The sequence below is a fragment of the Phoca vitulina genome, unplaced genomic scaffold (genome assembly GCF_004348235.1).
Source record: "Phoca vitulina isolate PV1807 unplaced genomic scaffold, GSC_HSeal_1.0 scaffold37, whole genome shotgun sequence".
NCBI lineage: Eukaryota > Metazoa > Chordata > Mammalia > Carnivora > Phocidae > Phoca > Phoca vitulina.
Genome location: NW_022589740.1, coordinates 7040818 through 7055651, shown reverse-complemented (window position 1 = coordinate 7055651; position 14834 = coordinate 7040818). Strand labels below are relative to the sequence as shown.

The 14834-nt window shown below is 43.3% G+C and overlaps 1 protein-coding gene across 7 annotated transcripts in view; it reads left to right on the top strand.

Annotated features, from left to right (window-relative positions):
* The window catches only part of SMARCA2 (SWI/SNF related, matrix associated, actin dependent regulator of chromatin, subfamily a, member 2), a 178148-nt gene extending 164678 nt beyond the window's left edge, over positions 1 to 13470 (top strand). For all 7 annotated transcript variants that reach the window (XM_032427564.1, XM_032427558.1, XM_032427563.1 and 4 more), the window contains 2 exons: positions 11275 to 11417; positions 12518 to 13470. In XM_032427564.1, the coding sequence (XP_032283455.1) occupies positions 11275 to 11417; positions 12518 to 12553 (179 nt within the window). In that variant the 3' untranslated portion in view covers positions 12554 to 13470. The remainder of the gene's footprint in view (positions 1 to 11274; positions 11418 to 12517) is intronic.
* Positions 13471 to 14834: the final 1364 nt, after the last annotated feature.

Below are 14834 nucleotides of genomic sequence, written 5' to 3'. Positions count from 1 at the left end.
GTTTCTTTTGCTGTGCAAAAGCTTTTTATCTTGATGAGGTCCCAGTAGTTCATTTTTGCCCTTGCTTCCCTTGCCTTTGGTGATGTTTCTAGGAAGAAACTGCTCGGGCTGAGGTCGAAGAGGCTGCTGCCTGTGTTCTCCTTTAGGATTTTGATGGACTCCTGTCTCACATTGAGGTCTTTCAACCATTTGGAGTCTCTTTTTGTGTGTGGTGTAAGGAAATGGTCCAGTTTCATTCTTCTGCATGTGGCTTTTCCCAACACCATTTGTTGAAGAGACTGTCTTTTTGCCATTGGACATTCTTTCCTGCTTTGTCAAAGATGAGTTGACCATAGAGTTGAGGGTCCATTTCTGGGCTCTCTATTCTGTTCCATTGATCTATGTGTCTGTTTTTGTGCCAGTACCATACTGTCTTGATGATGACAGCTTGGTAATAGAGCTGGAAGTCCGGAATTGTGATGCTGCCAGTTTTGCTTTTCTTTTTCAACATTCCCCTGGCTATTCGGGGTCTTTTCTGGTTCCATACAAATTTTAGGATTATTTGTTCCATTTCTTTGAAAAAAGTGGATGGTATTTTGATGGGGATTGTATTGAATGTGTAGATTGCTCTAGGTAGCATTGTCATCTTCACAATATTTGTTCTTCCAATACATGAGCATGGATGTTTTTCCATTTCTTTGTGTCTTCCTCAATTTCTTTCATGAGTATTTTATAGTTTTCTGAGTACAGATCCTTTGCCTCTTTGGTTAGATTTATTCCTAGGTATCTTATGGTTTGGGGCCCAATTGTAAATGGGATCGACTCCTTCATTTCTCTTTCTTCTGTCTTGTTGTTGGTGTATAGGAATGCCACTGATTTCTGTGCATTGATTTTATATGCTGCCACTTTACTGAATTCCTGTATAAGTTCTAGCAGTTTTGGGGTGGAGTCTTTTGGGTTTTCCACATAAAGTATCATATCATCTGCAAACAGTGAGAGTTTGACTACTTCTTTGCCGATTTGGATGCCTTTTATTTCTTTTTGTTGTCTGATTGCTGTGGCTAGGACTTCTAATACTATGTTGAATAGGAGTGGTGATAGTGGACATCCCTGCCGCGTTCCTGACCGTAGGGGGAAAGCTCTGTTTTTCCCCACTGAGAATGATATTCGCTGTAGGTTTTTCATAGATGGCTTTTATGATATTGAGGTATGTACCCTCTATGCCTATACTCTGAAGAGTTTTGATCAAGAAAGGATGCTGTACTTTGTCAAATGCTTTTTCTGCATCTATTGAGAGAATCATATGGTTCTTGTTCTTTTGTTAATGTATTGTATCACGTTGATTGATTTGCAGATGTTCAACCAGCCTTGCAGCCCAGGGATAAATCCCAGTTGGTCGTAGTGAATAATCCTTTTAATGTACTGTTGGATCCTATTGGCTAGTATTTGGGCGAGAATTTTTGCATCCATGTTCATCAAGGATATTGGTCTGTCATTCTCTTTTGATGGGGTCTTTGTTTGGTTTGGGGATCAAGGTAATGGTGGCCTCATAAAACGAGTTTGGAAGCTTTCCTTCCATTTCTATTTTTTGGAACAGTTTCAGAAGAAAAGGTATTAAATCTTCTTTAAATGTTTGGTAGAATTCCCCTGGGAAGCCATCTGGCCCTGGGCTTTTGTTTGTTGGGAGATTTTTGATGACTGCTTCAATTTCCTTAGTGGTTATAGGTCTGTTCAGGTTTTCTATTTCTTCCTGGTTCGGTTTTGGTAGTTGATACATCTCTAGGAATGCATCCATTTCTTCCAGGTTATCTAATTTGCTGGCATAGAGTTGCTCATAATATGTTCTTATAATTGTTTGTATTTCTTTGGTGTTGGTTGTGATCTCTCCTCTTTCATTCATGATTTTGTTGATTTGGGTCATTTTTCTTTTTGATAAGTCTGGCCAGGGGTTTATCAATCTTGTCAATTCTTTCATAGAACCAGCTCCTAGTCTCGTTGATCTGTTCTACTGTTCTTTTGGTTTCTGTTTCATTGATTTCTGCTCTGATGTTTATTATTTCTCTTCTCCTGCTGGGTTTAGACTTTATTTGCTGTTCTTTCTCCAGCTCCTTTAGGTGTAGGGTTAGGTTGTGTACTTGAGACCTTTCTTGTTTCTTGAGAAAGGCTTGTATGGCTATATACTTTCCTCTTAGGACTGCCTTTGCTGCATCCCAAAGATTTGGAACAGTTGTGTTTTCATTTTCATTGGTTTCCATGAATTTTTTTAATTCTTCTTTAATTTCCTGGTTGACCCATTCATTCTTTAGTAGGATGCTCTTTAGCCTCCATGTATTTGAGTTCTTTCCAACTTTCCTCTTGTGATTGAGTTCTAGTTTCAAAGCATTGTGGTCTGAAAATAGGCAGGGAATGATCCCAATCTTTTGGTACCAGTTGAGACCTGATTTATGACCTAGGATGTGATCTGTTCTGGAGAATGTTCCACGGGCACTGGAGAAGAATGTGTATTCTGTTGCTTTGGGATGGAATGTTCTGAATGTGTCTGTGAAGTCCATTTGGTCCAGTGTGTCATTTAAAGTCTTTATTTCCTTGTTGATCTTTTGCTTAGATGATCTGTCATTTCAGTGAGGGGGTTGTTAAAGTCTCCCACTATTATTGTATTGTTGTTGATGTGTTTCTTTGCTTTTGTTATTAATTGCCTTATATAATCGGCTGCTCCCATGTTAGGGGCATAGATATTTACAATTGTTAGATCTTCTTGTTGGATAGACCCTTTAAGTAGGATATAGTGTCCTTCCTCATCTCTTATTACAGTCTTTGGTTTAAAATCTAATTTGTCTGATATAAGGATTTCCACCCCAGCTTTCTTTTGGTGTCCATTGGCATGGTAAATGGTTTTCCACCCCCTCACTTTCAATCTGGGGGTGTCTTTGAGTCTAAAGTGAGTCTCTTGCAGACAGCATATTGATGGGTCTTGTTTTTTAATCCAATCTGATAGCCTGTGTCTTTTGATTGGGGCATTTAGCCCATTTACATTCAGGGTAACTATTGAAAGATAGGAATTTAGTGCCATTGTATTGCCTCTAAGGTGACTGTTACTGTATATTGTCTGTGTTCCTTTCTGGTCTATGTTGCTTTTAGGCTCTCTCTTTGCTTAGAGGACCCCTTTCAAGATTTCTTGTAGGGCTGGTTTCGTGTTTGCAAATTCCTTTAGTTTTTGTTTGTCCTGGAAGCTTTTTATCTCTCCTTCTATTTTCAATGACAGCCTAGCTGGATATAGTATTCTTGGCTGCATATTTTTCTCATTTAGTGCTCTGGATATATCCTGCCAGTCCTTTCTGGCCTGCCAGGTCTCTGTGGATAGGTCTGTTGCCAATCTAATGTTTCTACCCTTGTAGGTTACATATCTCTTCTCCCGAGCTGCTTTCAGGATTTTCTCTTTGTCTCTGAGACTCATAAGTTTTACTATTAGATGTCGGGGTGTTGACCTATTTTTATTGATTTTGAGAGGGGTTCTCTGTGCCTCCTGGATTTTGATGCCTGTTTCCTTCCCCAAATTAGGGAAGTTCTCTGCTATAATTTGCTCCAATATACCTTCTGCCCCTGTCTCTCTTTCTTCTTCTTCTGGGATCCCAATTATTCTAATGTTGTTTCGTCTTATGGTATCGCTTCTCTCTCGAATTCTGCCCTCGTGATCCAATTGTTGTTTATCTCTCTTTTTCTCAGCTTTATTTTCCATCATTTGGTCTTCTATCTCACTGATTCCCTCTTCTGCCTCATTTATCCTAGCAGTTAGTGCCCCCATTTTTGATTGCACCTCATTAATAGCCTTTTTGATTTTGACTTGGTTAGATTTTAGTTCTTTTATTTCTCCAGAAAGGGTTTCTCTCATAACTTCCATGCTTTTTTCAAGCCCAGCTAGTATCTTTAAAGTGATGATTCTGAACTCTACATCCGACATCGTACTAATGTCTGTATTGAGTAGGTCCCTGACAGTCGGTACTACCTCTTGTTCTTTTTGTTGAGGTGATTTTTTCCGTCTTGTCATTTTGTCCAGAGGAGAATAGATGAATGAGAGAAGAAAATGCTAACAGGGTAACAACGTTGCCAGAAAATATACTCTAAGCAAATCAGAAAAGACCTGAAGCCAGGGGAAAAGAACGGGAGAAAAAGATAAAAACAAACAAAAACAGAAGAAAACAAAAACCAGAATATGATCAAATATGCTCAGCCTGGTGCATAGATCAGTGCCACACACTAGATTTTGGGTGTATTTTGGTCTGTTAGAAGAAAGTGCCTCCCAAAATTTTAAAGAAAGAAAAACATATATATGTACAAAAATAAGGGTTGATACGATGAAGGGGTGGAATATGACTGTAAAGATGAAAATTATTAAAAAATTTATAAAAGGAATTAATAAGAAGTTGTTTGAAAAAAGAAAAGATTTTAAAAAAAAGGAGAGAATGTGATCAGGCAGGAGACTAGAACAAAGCCATACACTGGAGATTTAGTGTTTATTTTGATCTGTTAGAAGAAACTATCTCAAAATTTTAGAGAACTTACATATATATGCCAAAAATAAGGGTAACTACTATGAAGGGATAGAATAGGACTCTAAAAATGAAAAATAAAAATATTTTTTAAAAAGGAATTGATAAGATGTTGGTTGAAAAAGGGAAAAAGAAAAATCCAAAAAAAAAAAGTTAAAAAAAAAATAACTGAAAGACTAAAGAATCATGGTAAAAAAGCCATGAATTCTATGTGCAGTATTCCCCTAGCGCTGGAGTTCTGCCATTCTCATTGATAGGTAAACTTGGTCTTGGCTGGCTGTTCTCGTTGATCTTCTGGGGGAGGGGCCTGTTGCTGTGGTTCCCAAACATCTTTGCCGGAGGCGGAATTCCCCCGCCCTTGCCGGTCCGGGCTAAGTAATCTGCTCGGGTTTGCTCTCGGGAGCTTTTGTTCCCTGCAAGCTTTCCGTACAGCTTTGGAGGCGGAGAGTGAAAATGGCGGCCTCCCAGTCTCCGCCCCGGAGGAGCTGAGAACTCGGGGTCCCGCTCCTCAGCGAGCCCCCAGAGAAAAGCGGTCAGTCACTCCCGTCTCCCCAGTCTCCGGCCGCACTCCGTGCTCACCCGGCCTGTGACCGCGCCTTTCTATCTGGCACCCGACCCCGGGTGGAGTCTCCAAACCCCGCACATCCCTGCGGTGTGCTCCCGCGCCACTCCTCCCGGGGGAGGAAGGGGAGTCTCCCCGGATCTGCCGCTTGTTGGGTCCCTGCTGGAGGAGCAGGGGCCCGACTGTGCCGCAAATCACGGTTTATGACAACCCCGAGCTGAGAGCCCGCGCCTGGGCTCTGTCTCTGCAGCCGGCTTCCCTGCTCCGATACCTGGGAGCTCTGCCGCACTCAGGCACCCCCGGTCTTTCTGTGACCCCGAGGGTCCTGAGACCACACTGTCCCGCGAGGGTTCCACCCCCTGCTTAGCCACTGGAGCGACGTCCCTCAGCGGAGCCGACTTCTAGAAGTTCCGATTTTGTGCTCCGCGGCTCTATCACTTGCCAGAAGCGGCCTACGGAGGCCCCTCCCCCGCCGTCTATCCTCCCGAATATCGCCTCGGAATCACTTCTCTGCACGTCCTACCTTCCAGAAAGCGGTCGCTTTTCTGTTCAGAGAGTTGCTGCTATTCTTCTCTTCGATCTCCTGTTGAGTTTGTAGGTGTTCAGAATGGTTTGATCCCTATCCAGCTGAATTCCTGGGACCAAACAAAATCCAGGTCTCCTACTCCTCTGCCATCTTACTCTGCCCCCCGCATCTCTGATTTTATTTAAGCCCTCTTTTTCTCTTGATGAATCTGGCTAGAGTTTTATCAGTTTTGTTTATCATTTCAAACAATGAACTTCTAGTTACATTGATGTGTTCTATTTTTTTTTTTAAAGATTTTATTTGACAGTGAGAGAGGGAACACAAGCAGGGGGAGTGGGAGAAGTAGAGCACCCAATACGGGGCTCGATCCCAGAACCCTGGGATCATGACCTGAGCTGAAGGCAGACAACGACTGAGCCACCCAGGCGCCCCGCATTCTATTTTTTTAGTCACAATTTCCTCTGACTTATTTCCTTTCTTCCACTAAGTTGGGCTATCTTTTTCTAGTTGTTTATTTGGGATTTTTCTTGTTTCTAGAGATAGGCTTGTAGTGCTGTGAACTTCCATCTTAGAACTGCTTGTGTTGCATCCACAGAGTTTTGAAACCTCGCATTTCCCTTTGTGCAAGAGATTTTATTTCCTTTTTGATTTCTTGGTTGACTCATGGGTTTTTTTAGAATATTTAGTATCCACATCTTTGTGTTTTTTTCCGGTTTTCTTCTTGTGATTTCTAGTTTAAGACTGTTGTAGTCAAAAATAAAAGGTGCTTTCCATGATTTCATTCTTCTTAGATGTTTTGAGAACTGTTCTGTGTCTCAGCCCTGGACATTGTTGCATGTGCCCTTGAATGTGTCTTCTCCCGTGTTTGGATGGAATGTTCTCTAAACATGTGTTACCTTTACGTGATCTCGTGTGTCATTTAATGCCATTAACCAATGTAAGCAAGGTAATAAGGTCCCCTACTTTTTTCGTTTTACTGTCCTTTTCTTCCTTTCCTTCAATACTTGCATCATGTATTTAGGTCTTCCTATGTTGGGTGCATAAGTATTTATGAATGGTGTATCTTCTTGGATTGACCTTTTTTATCATCATGTAATGCCTTTCTTTTTCCCTTAATACAGTCTTTGTTATAAAGTCTGTTTGATCTAACTGTTGCTGCTCCAGGTTTTGATTTGCTTGGAGTATTTTGTTTTTCCATCCCTTCCCTTTCAGTCTGTGTGGTTGTAGTCCTGGATGAAGTCTCTAGTAGGCAGCAGAGAGTTGGGTCTTGGTTTTTTGTTTGTTTTTTAATCCATTCAGTCAACCTGGCTATTGATTGGCCTCTTTATATTTAAATTAACTAGTGATAGCTCTGTGCTCATTGCCATTTTGGTAATTGCTTTCTGGAGTTTTTATGGTTCCTCTCTGCACCTTTGTTCTCTTCATCTGTGGCTACATGACTTGGTTTAGAGGTATCCTTAGTTCTTTTGATCTTTTGTTTATTTACTATAGGCTTTCGCTTTGTATTGAGTTGATAACAACTTAAGTTTTAACATATTCGAAAAGCTCTACATTTTTAATCTCCCCTCCCTACCTTTTAGGATTTTAAAGATTTATTTGAAAGAGCATAAGCAGGGGGAGGGGCAGAGGGAGAAGCAGACTCCCTGTGGAGCAGGACCCTGGGATCATGACCTGAGCTAAAGGCAGACGCTTAACTGACTGAGCCACCCAGGTGTCATTCCACCTTTTATGTTTTTTTTTTTTTTTTTTATTTTAAAGATTTTATTTATTTATTTGAGAGAGAGAGAATGAGAGAGACAGCACATGAGAGGGGGGAGGGTCAGAGGGAGAAGCAGACTCCCTGCCGAGCAGGGAGCCCGATGCGGGACTCGATCCCGGGACTCCAGGATCATGACCTGAGCCGAAGGCAGTCGCTTAACCGACTGAGCCACCCAGGCGCCCACCACCTTTTATGTTTTTAATGTCACATTTTACATCTCTTTATCTTGCGTATATACTTGTGTATCTCAACTAGTTATTATAGTTAGTTACTTTTACCACTTCTGTCCTTTAACCTTCCTACTAACTTTACAAGTGATCAGGTCAGTACCTTCACTACAGATTTGCTGGTGTGATTTCTTATTTGCACTTCTCTTTTTAGCGGGAAAAGTCCCTGTACCACTGCTGATAAGGTCCGTTTGGTGTTGATGAACTTTAGCTGTTGCTTGTCTGGAAAACACTTTTCTCTCCAATTCTGAGTAACAAAATTGCCAAGTTGAGTGTTCTTAATTTGCCCCCCTTTGAGCACTCTGTATGGATCTGCCACTCCTTTCTGGTGTAGAAAGTTTCTGCTAAAAAATGTGCTGTACTCTTAGGGGGTTTCCGGTGTACTTTTCACGCCCTCCGGTTGGGTCTCAGTGTGTCTTCTGTGGAGCTTTCAGCTCAGTTGTTGCATTCTTCAGCTCTGTGACTTTTACCGCTACTTGTTGGTACTCTCTGCCTCTTTGTGGAAGTTCTCCCTGTCTTTGTCCGTCCTCCTGCCCAGTTCAGTGAGCACTTTTAGGGCCACTATTTTCAATTCCTCTTCTGAAAAAGTTCGTAAGAAAATGGAAGTCAGGGGTGTACCTAAGGTTTTATCTCCCTCTTTCATCTGGAACACACTCCTGTTTCTCTTTGTTTTCCTTGACTCTGCGTTGGTTTCGATGCCTTAGTTTTAAACCTCCACTTCTCTGACTCTTGAAGGAGTAGTAGCCTCTTGGTGGAGATGAAACTTCTTCCCCCTGGCCCTCGCTCTCTGTTGTCTCTCTCACCTTTGTGATGGTCCCAGCAGCGTTTAGCACCCAGGGTGTTAAATGTGTGTGAATGCTGCCCTTTGGGGGACACTGGCTCCCTGGCGTGTGGCAGAGGAAGAGCTCAAAGATGACACCCACCTTGCAAGGTCGTGCGAAAGGGTTACTGTCTGTCCTGAGATAGATGTGTGTTTTATTAGAAGCTTGTCCCTCTGACCGTATCTGTGAAGATAAGCTGATGGGTCTCTTCTACCAAAAGACTGGGGTTCTTGGACTCTTGTCTTTTGCTGTGCCCTGAGGGGGTGGTAGCTGCTAAAATCGGGTTACCAGAGGAGGGTACGAGCTCCTTTCCAGGAGGTAAACTGGTGTGAGGTAGAGGGAAAGTGCAAAGATGCCTCCGTCTCTAGAGAGCACCCAAACAGGCCTTCAGATATGTGTCAAATTTGGTACCTGCCCCTCGGGATGATGTTTTAACAAAACAAAGAAGCCTCTTTTCACCTAAAGTCTGGGTGCTGCTTGGTCATTGCCTCTGTCCTGGGGCAAGAGACCTATTTCTAAGCTCACTGAAGCCTTGTGGGGTTCTTGCATGTGAAACTTAAAGGTTTTAGGGACTCCTCTCTTAAAAGTTGGGGTGCCCAATGTGAGCTTCAACACCTTCACTCCTTGGGGAGAGTCTCCAGGTTTTGAGTTCCCTCCTGATCTTGGGGCACCACCCCAGGGGGAGGTTTATAGTGAGAGTGTGTCTCAGCCTGTCCTACCTGTTTGAGGGGTTTTCCTTATTTACCTGATGTGTAGGAGTCACTCAGCTCATTTTTGGGTTTCTTTCCTGAGGAAATTGTTCTACATGTAGCTGTAGATTGGGCATGTCCTTGGGAGGTGAGTTCAGAATGTTCCTTTGTTGCCATCTTGAACCAGGACCTCTTCTTCCTTTCTTAAGGCCACAGGGCTCACCTGGTTCATCCAGGATTATCTCCCCTTCTCAGAGTCAGCTGATCAGCAACCTTCGTCCCTTTGTCCATGTAATGTCACAATTGGGGGATTAGGATGCTCTTTATAGTGCTCCTGTGCTGGTCCAGTGTTTCAACCAAGTTAGGCCTGGCAGCCTGTTGGGTGGGTTTTTTGGAGGTCCGTGTCCACGGACACACAGAGCCTGGTAGTTTTAGAGCATCCCACCCTCCAAGGTGGAGTTAAATGATCTACTTGGAGAGACATTTTCTTACCTTTGCTGCCAATCTTCTGCCCTTTCACACCTTGCATGGATTTTTCTGTATTCCAGATGTCAGAAAGTGCTCCACCTGTGTGGATAGATAGTTTTTTTTTTTTTTTTTTTTTTTAATCAAGACTTTTTCTTTTAGAGGCCTTTATATCTTTATGTATTTCTGTGAATAGGTCGGCCTTTTCTTCCTTTCCCGAATTACTCCAGCCAAACGGGAGGCCCCTACCTTGTAAGTCCACTATGCAGCAGACATTTGGGTACAAGGGCCGGAAGCCAGACCAGGAGTGCCGTTCAGAGTACTCAGATGTGCCCGTCTCTGCCGCGTTCGGGAGGGCAGAGGGTGTAAGGTGGCACTGCGGTTTAGAACAGTCAGCCGGCCTCCACAGAAGATTGCATTTTTGTAAACACTGTGGTGGGTCCCCCCATTTCACAAAAGAAGTCTGAGAAACTCTCCTCCCCGAGCTTCCTTGTGGAGCTATAATTCCCTCCAGGCCAGTATCTATTTCTAGGTGCCTTGCGACCCAACATGAAATTCCAGTATGACTGGTTTGAATGAGAGCCCCACATCCTCGGGGACTTCCTCATCAAGTCCTAAAAATGGTATGCTGTGGACACCTAGCCCAGAACAGATTTTCCTTGGACACTGGGTTACACGCCTGCCTCAGTGACCTTGCACAATGAACTCTCCCATGTGTTTTTATTCCTTCCCTCAGAATAGCCCTGTGACGGTGGATAGGGGTGCTGTCTTTCTGAAGGCTAATTTAACAGGACACTTAGAAATTTACCATACGGATATATTCACTGTACTGCCCCCAATCTGTCAACAAAGAGGTTTTCAGCAGCTTTGCTTATTACACGGGCAAAAAAAAAAGCTGAGAACTTCAGCACCCATCACGAGACATCACGAGATGACTGGTTAAATCATTCGTAGTGGACCCTTGAGGAAGAACATTTTCAGGCCTTGGAAAGAATTAGGCTGGTAGATATTAACAGATAGAAGTGTCCCCCCATAGGTGAGAATAAAGAGGTGTCAAGTTGGGGCATGCATAAAGCAAGTGAATGACTATACACGTGCTTGAATTCTTTATGTTCTCTAATTATATAAACCATAAATTGTTTCCGGAAATCATCACCAGGAAGAACAATCAGGAAATACTGGAGATGAGGGAAAGAAAGTGTTCACACTTTCCATTTTGTACCTTTCTGGCTGTTAATAATACTATTCAACTCTGAATTTTCTTTTTAAGTCAACTGGGGTTATCTACACAGTATCATTGGCCTTTAAAAAAAAAAAAGGCTTTATACTTACTCCTGACAAAATTCTATTGAATAAACACCCACAACCCTCCACAAGTAAGAAAGGCAGCTCTGCTTCTCCTGCTTATTAGGAAGATCCCCATCCGACCATTAAGTGACCGCAAAAAGGACCCAGCCTGCTGCAGGATCTCATCCCCTCATGTAGCCTGTTTGGGGTAACAATGTAGTGTATCCTCCTAACCAAGCTGTGTTTGTGAGTGAACGCGGGTGCTAACAGGACGATGGAGAACAGGCATAAATCGACAATGTTCTGGGCACTCCCGGGACCTTTGGTTTGTCAGCTGCAGCCTGGCAATCTTTTCACTCCCTGGGGAAGGACTTCCCTGCGATTCCTCACTGCCGTTTTGTTTTTGTTGTAGCAAAATCTGTTAAGGTGAAAATCAAGCTCAATAAAAAAGACGAGAAAGGCCGGGACAAAGGCAAAGGCAAGAAAAGGCCGAATCGGGGAAAAGCCAAGCCTGTAGTGAGTGACTTCGACAGTGATGAGGAGCAGGATGAAAATGTAAGTGGAACGGGCTTTGGCTGAAGCCCAGAAGTCCTCTCCCTTCCTTTCCTGTCGTGTAACCACTTTACCATCCAGAAATGGAAATGTAAAGACTTGGGGAGATGTCATTCCTGAGGGCTGTGAGCTAAGCTACATGATCTACAGCAAAGAATTTCGGGCTTTTGGTCAGTGCCGCCTTCACTGTCCCCAAAACTGAAAAACGACTCCGTCGAGTTTTCTCTTCTACTTTCTTACCTTTCCACCCCTTACAAATACAGTTTTCTCGATGGCCGGTTATTTTTAATCTTTGAAAAATTCCGGACCAGGGATGGAGGCAGGCCCTGAAATACTTACCTTCCCCTGTGATGTCATCTTTAATGTTAGTGGGAGCCTCCGAGGAGCGCCCTGTCACTTGCACCATGTCCTAGAAATCCGGGCCCAGGTTAGGTGTGTTTGGCTCCGGGTCCTGGAAGCAAACAGCAGAGGTTGGATTCAGACCCAAACAGTGTAACCGGGTCTAGGGCACTGTCCCTGGACGTGGGTGACACGAGGCAGCGGCCTCCATTTTATTCACTTTCCGGGAGACCTCAGGTTCCTTATCACTGCCACTTCCCCCACCACCTCTGGAAAGAGAATTTAACATTTGAGTCTGTATGCTCGTTGGGTCTTCCTTCAGTGCACTGCCCTTTGGGTCTGATGAAAAACATTTGAGAATTCTTAATGCTGACCCGCCCAGCCTTCACCCTTGTCCCAGGCTTTTTCAAACACATTTAAAATGCTGTGTTTTCTTTAGAAGACTTCCTGTGAGTAGACAGCAAATGCATGGTCCTGTGGACCTCTGGTGAATTTTCTAAACCCACATTGCTAAAAATAAAAGTTCCTAGCCTTGACCTTCTTGTGCCAAAGCAAAACTGGTGCCGCTGGTGGGTCGTGCTCTGGGATTCCCCAGCAGAAGCTCCCCTTTTGAGCCTGGATTCCTCGCCAGTGTCCTGCCACAGAATGTGGAGACGTGGGCTAACCCTTTCCAAACGGTCTTGTCTTTTCTACTTTGCCTCTGCGGGGTTTATTACACCTTTTTCTTACATGTGATTTCATTTTTATCATGTTTTTATTTTTAGGAACAGTCAGAAGCAAGTGGGACTGATGATGAGTGATCAGTACGGACCGTTCTCCCCCCTCGGTAGAACTGAACTCCTTCCTCCCCTCTCTCATGTCTACCCAGTGAGTCCATTTGTCCTATGGGCCCTGGGTGGTTTCTGTATCATCATCATCTATAAACTAGCTTTAGGATAGTGCCAGACAAACATATGATATCATGGTGTAAAAACACACAACACGCACATACACACACACACAAATATTTGTAACATATTGTGACCAAATGGGCCTCAAAGATTCAAAGATTAAAACAAACAGACAAAGCTTTTGATGGAAAATATGTGGGTGGATAGTATATTTCTAGGGGTGGGTCTCATTTGGTAATGGTTTGATTGTGCCTGGTTTTACCACCTGTTCAGATGAGAAGATTTTTTTTCTTTTTGTAGCACTGATAACCAGGAGAAGCCATTAAAAGCCACTGGTTATTTTATTTTTCATCAGGCAATTTTCAAGGTTTTAATTTGTTCGGTATTTTTTTTTTTTTTTACACTGTGGTACATATAAGCAACTTTAATAGGTGATAAATGTACAGTAGTTAGATTTCACCTGCATAGACATTTTTCCATTTTATGCTCTATGATCTGAAAAAAAAGCTTTTTGAACTGTATAAGATTTATGTCTACTGTAAACATTGCTTAATTTTTTCTTTGCTCTTGATTTAAACAAAGTTTTGTTGAAAACGCTATTGAATATTGCAATCTATATAGTGTATTGGATGGCTTCTTTTGTCCACCTGATCTCCTGTGTTACTGATGTGTATCGTCTCCTTCTCCCTAAAGTGTACTTAATCTTTGCTTTCTTTGCACAATGTCTTTGGTTGCAAGTCATAAGCCTGAGGCAAATAAAATTCCAGTAATTTCCAAGAATGTGGTGTTGGTGCTTTCCTAATAAAGAGATAATTTAGCTCAACAAACACTGCCTCTTGTTCTTTGAGTTCTAGGGGATTGAAACCCTGGTGCCTGAGTGAAGGTCTCCTGCAGAGGGCTGGATAGTCTCTGGCTACGGCATGCTTGGTAGGAAAAAGACGGAGAGAGCCAGTCTCCTGGAATGAACCAGGCTTGTTGCAAAGGAGAGGAATCCATCATCTCAAGCACTAAGCACCAACCGCGCTAAGCCCCTGCTCAACCTTTTCTAGTGCTTAAAATTCTGTTTACTAGCCAGCTCATCTATATGGTAATACAGATTTATAGCATGCTATAATATGATATGTAACAAAGCTGTATTAATAGCTCTTGATTTTGAAAGATTTCAAAAGGGCTCAAGGGAAAGATGGGTTCCACGCACGCCTATGTTCTCCTACCAAGAGGCAACCATGGTTAATACTTTGTCCTCCTCCCCTTTTCATTATTAAACCATCATGACACTTTACCCCTGAATACTTCAGCACGAACCTCCCTACAATTCAAGCCATCCCTCTGGCTCCCACACTCCTACTTTCACAACACCAAAGGGAATTAACAAACATTTCCTAGTATCTCCTGTGTCATCACAGTCCTGTTTCCCCAACTGTCCCAAAAGTTTTCAAAGGCGGCTAGCACCTTCTTCCTTATGGAACTCATGACTCCCGGGCCCAAAATGGAAAAGTTCTCTCTCCTCGGTTGATGGAAACTTCCTTCCCTAGCATCCCCCAGGGAGAATGCCACAATTCCGGCATTCCTAACACAAAGTATCGCCAAGGCATCCTACTTAGAATCTTGTAGGAAATCAGACCCACGCCAAATGCATCCTCCTCAGACACTCCCTTGTCCCTCCAAGTGTCCACTGTCCCGTCTGCATTTCTAGTTAGTCTGAGCACCACAGATGGTGCTGAGTTTCCTCTTACCCTTTGTAGAGTTTGCTGACCACAAGAGGCTTGGAGCTTCCCCTGTAAGAGGGAACTGGATTAGAGTTTGTTACTGAATGGTTTGGTTTCAGTTCAAAGAGAAGAGTCCTATTTCACTGCTACCCTCCGTTTCCTTTACTCCATGTGCAAACCAGACTCTCTTCTCGGCTTGGAGGTACTGCTGTTCTAAAGCCATCCAAACCATGGCCTTTATGGTTCAGGATTTCTACTGTGGAAGAATGTTCCTTAATTCTGATCCCGCGGCCTGTGGTGTGTCATTCTCCCTCGCTCTAGCAGACAGGACAGGAGGCAGGGAAGGTGGTCCACACCACAGTGGTGAGGAGGCAGGGTGAGGGAGCGCACATGAGCACGAGACAGGCCATCCTACACTGGGGTGCCGCCTGTTTGCATCCTCATTGGGACAGCCATTTTGTTCAGCTCGAGTAGCTGAGCCC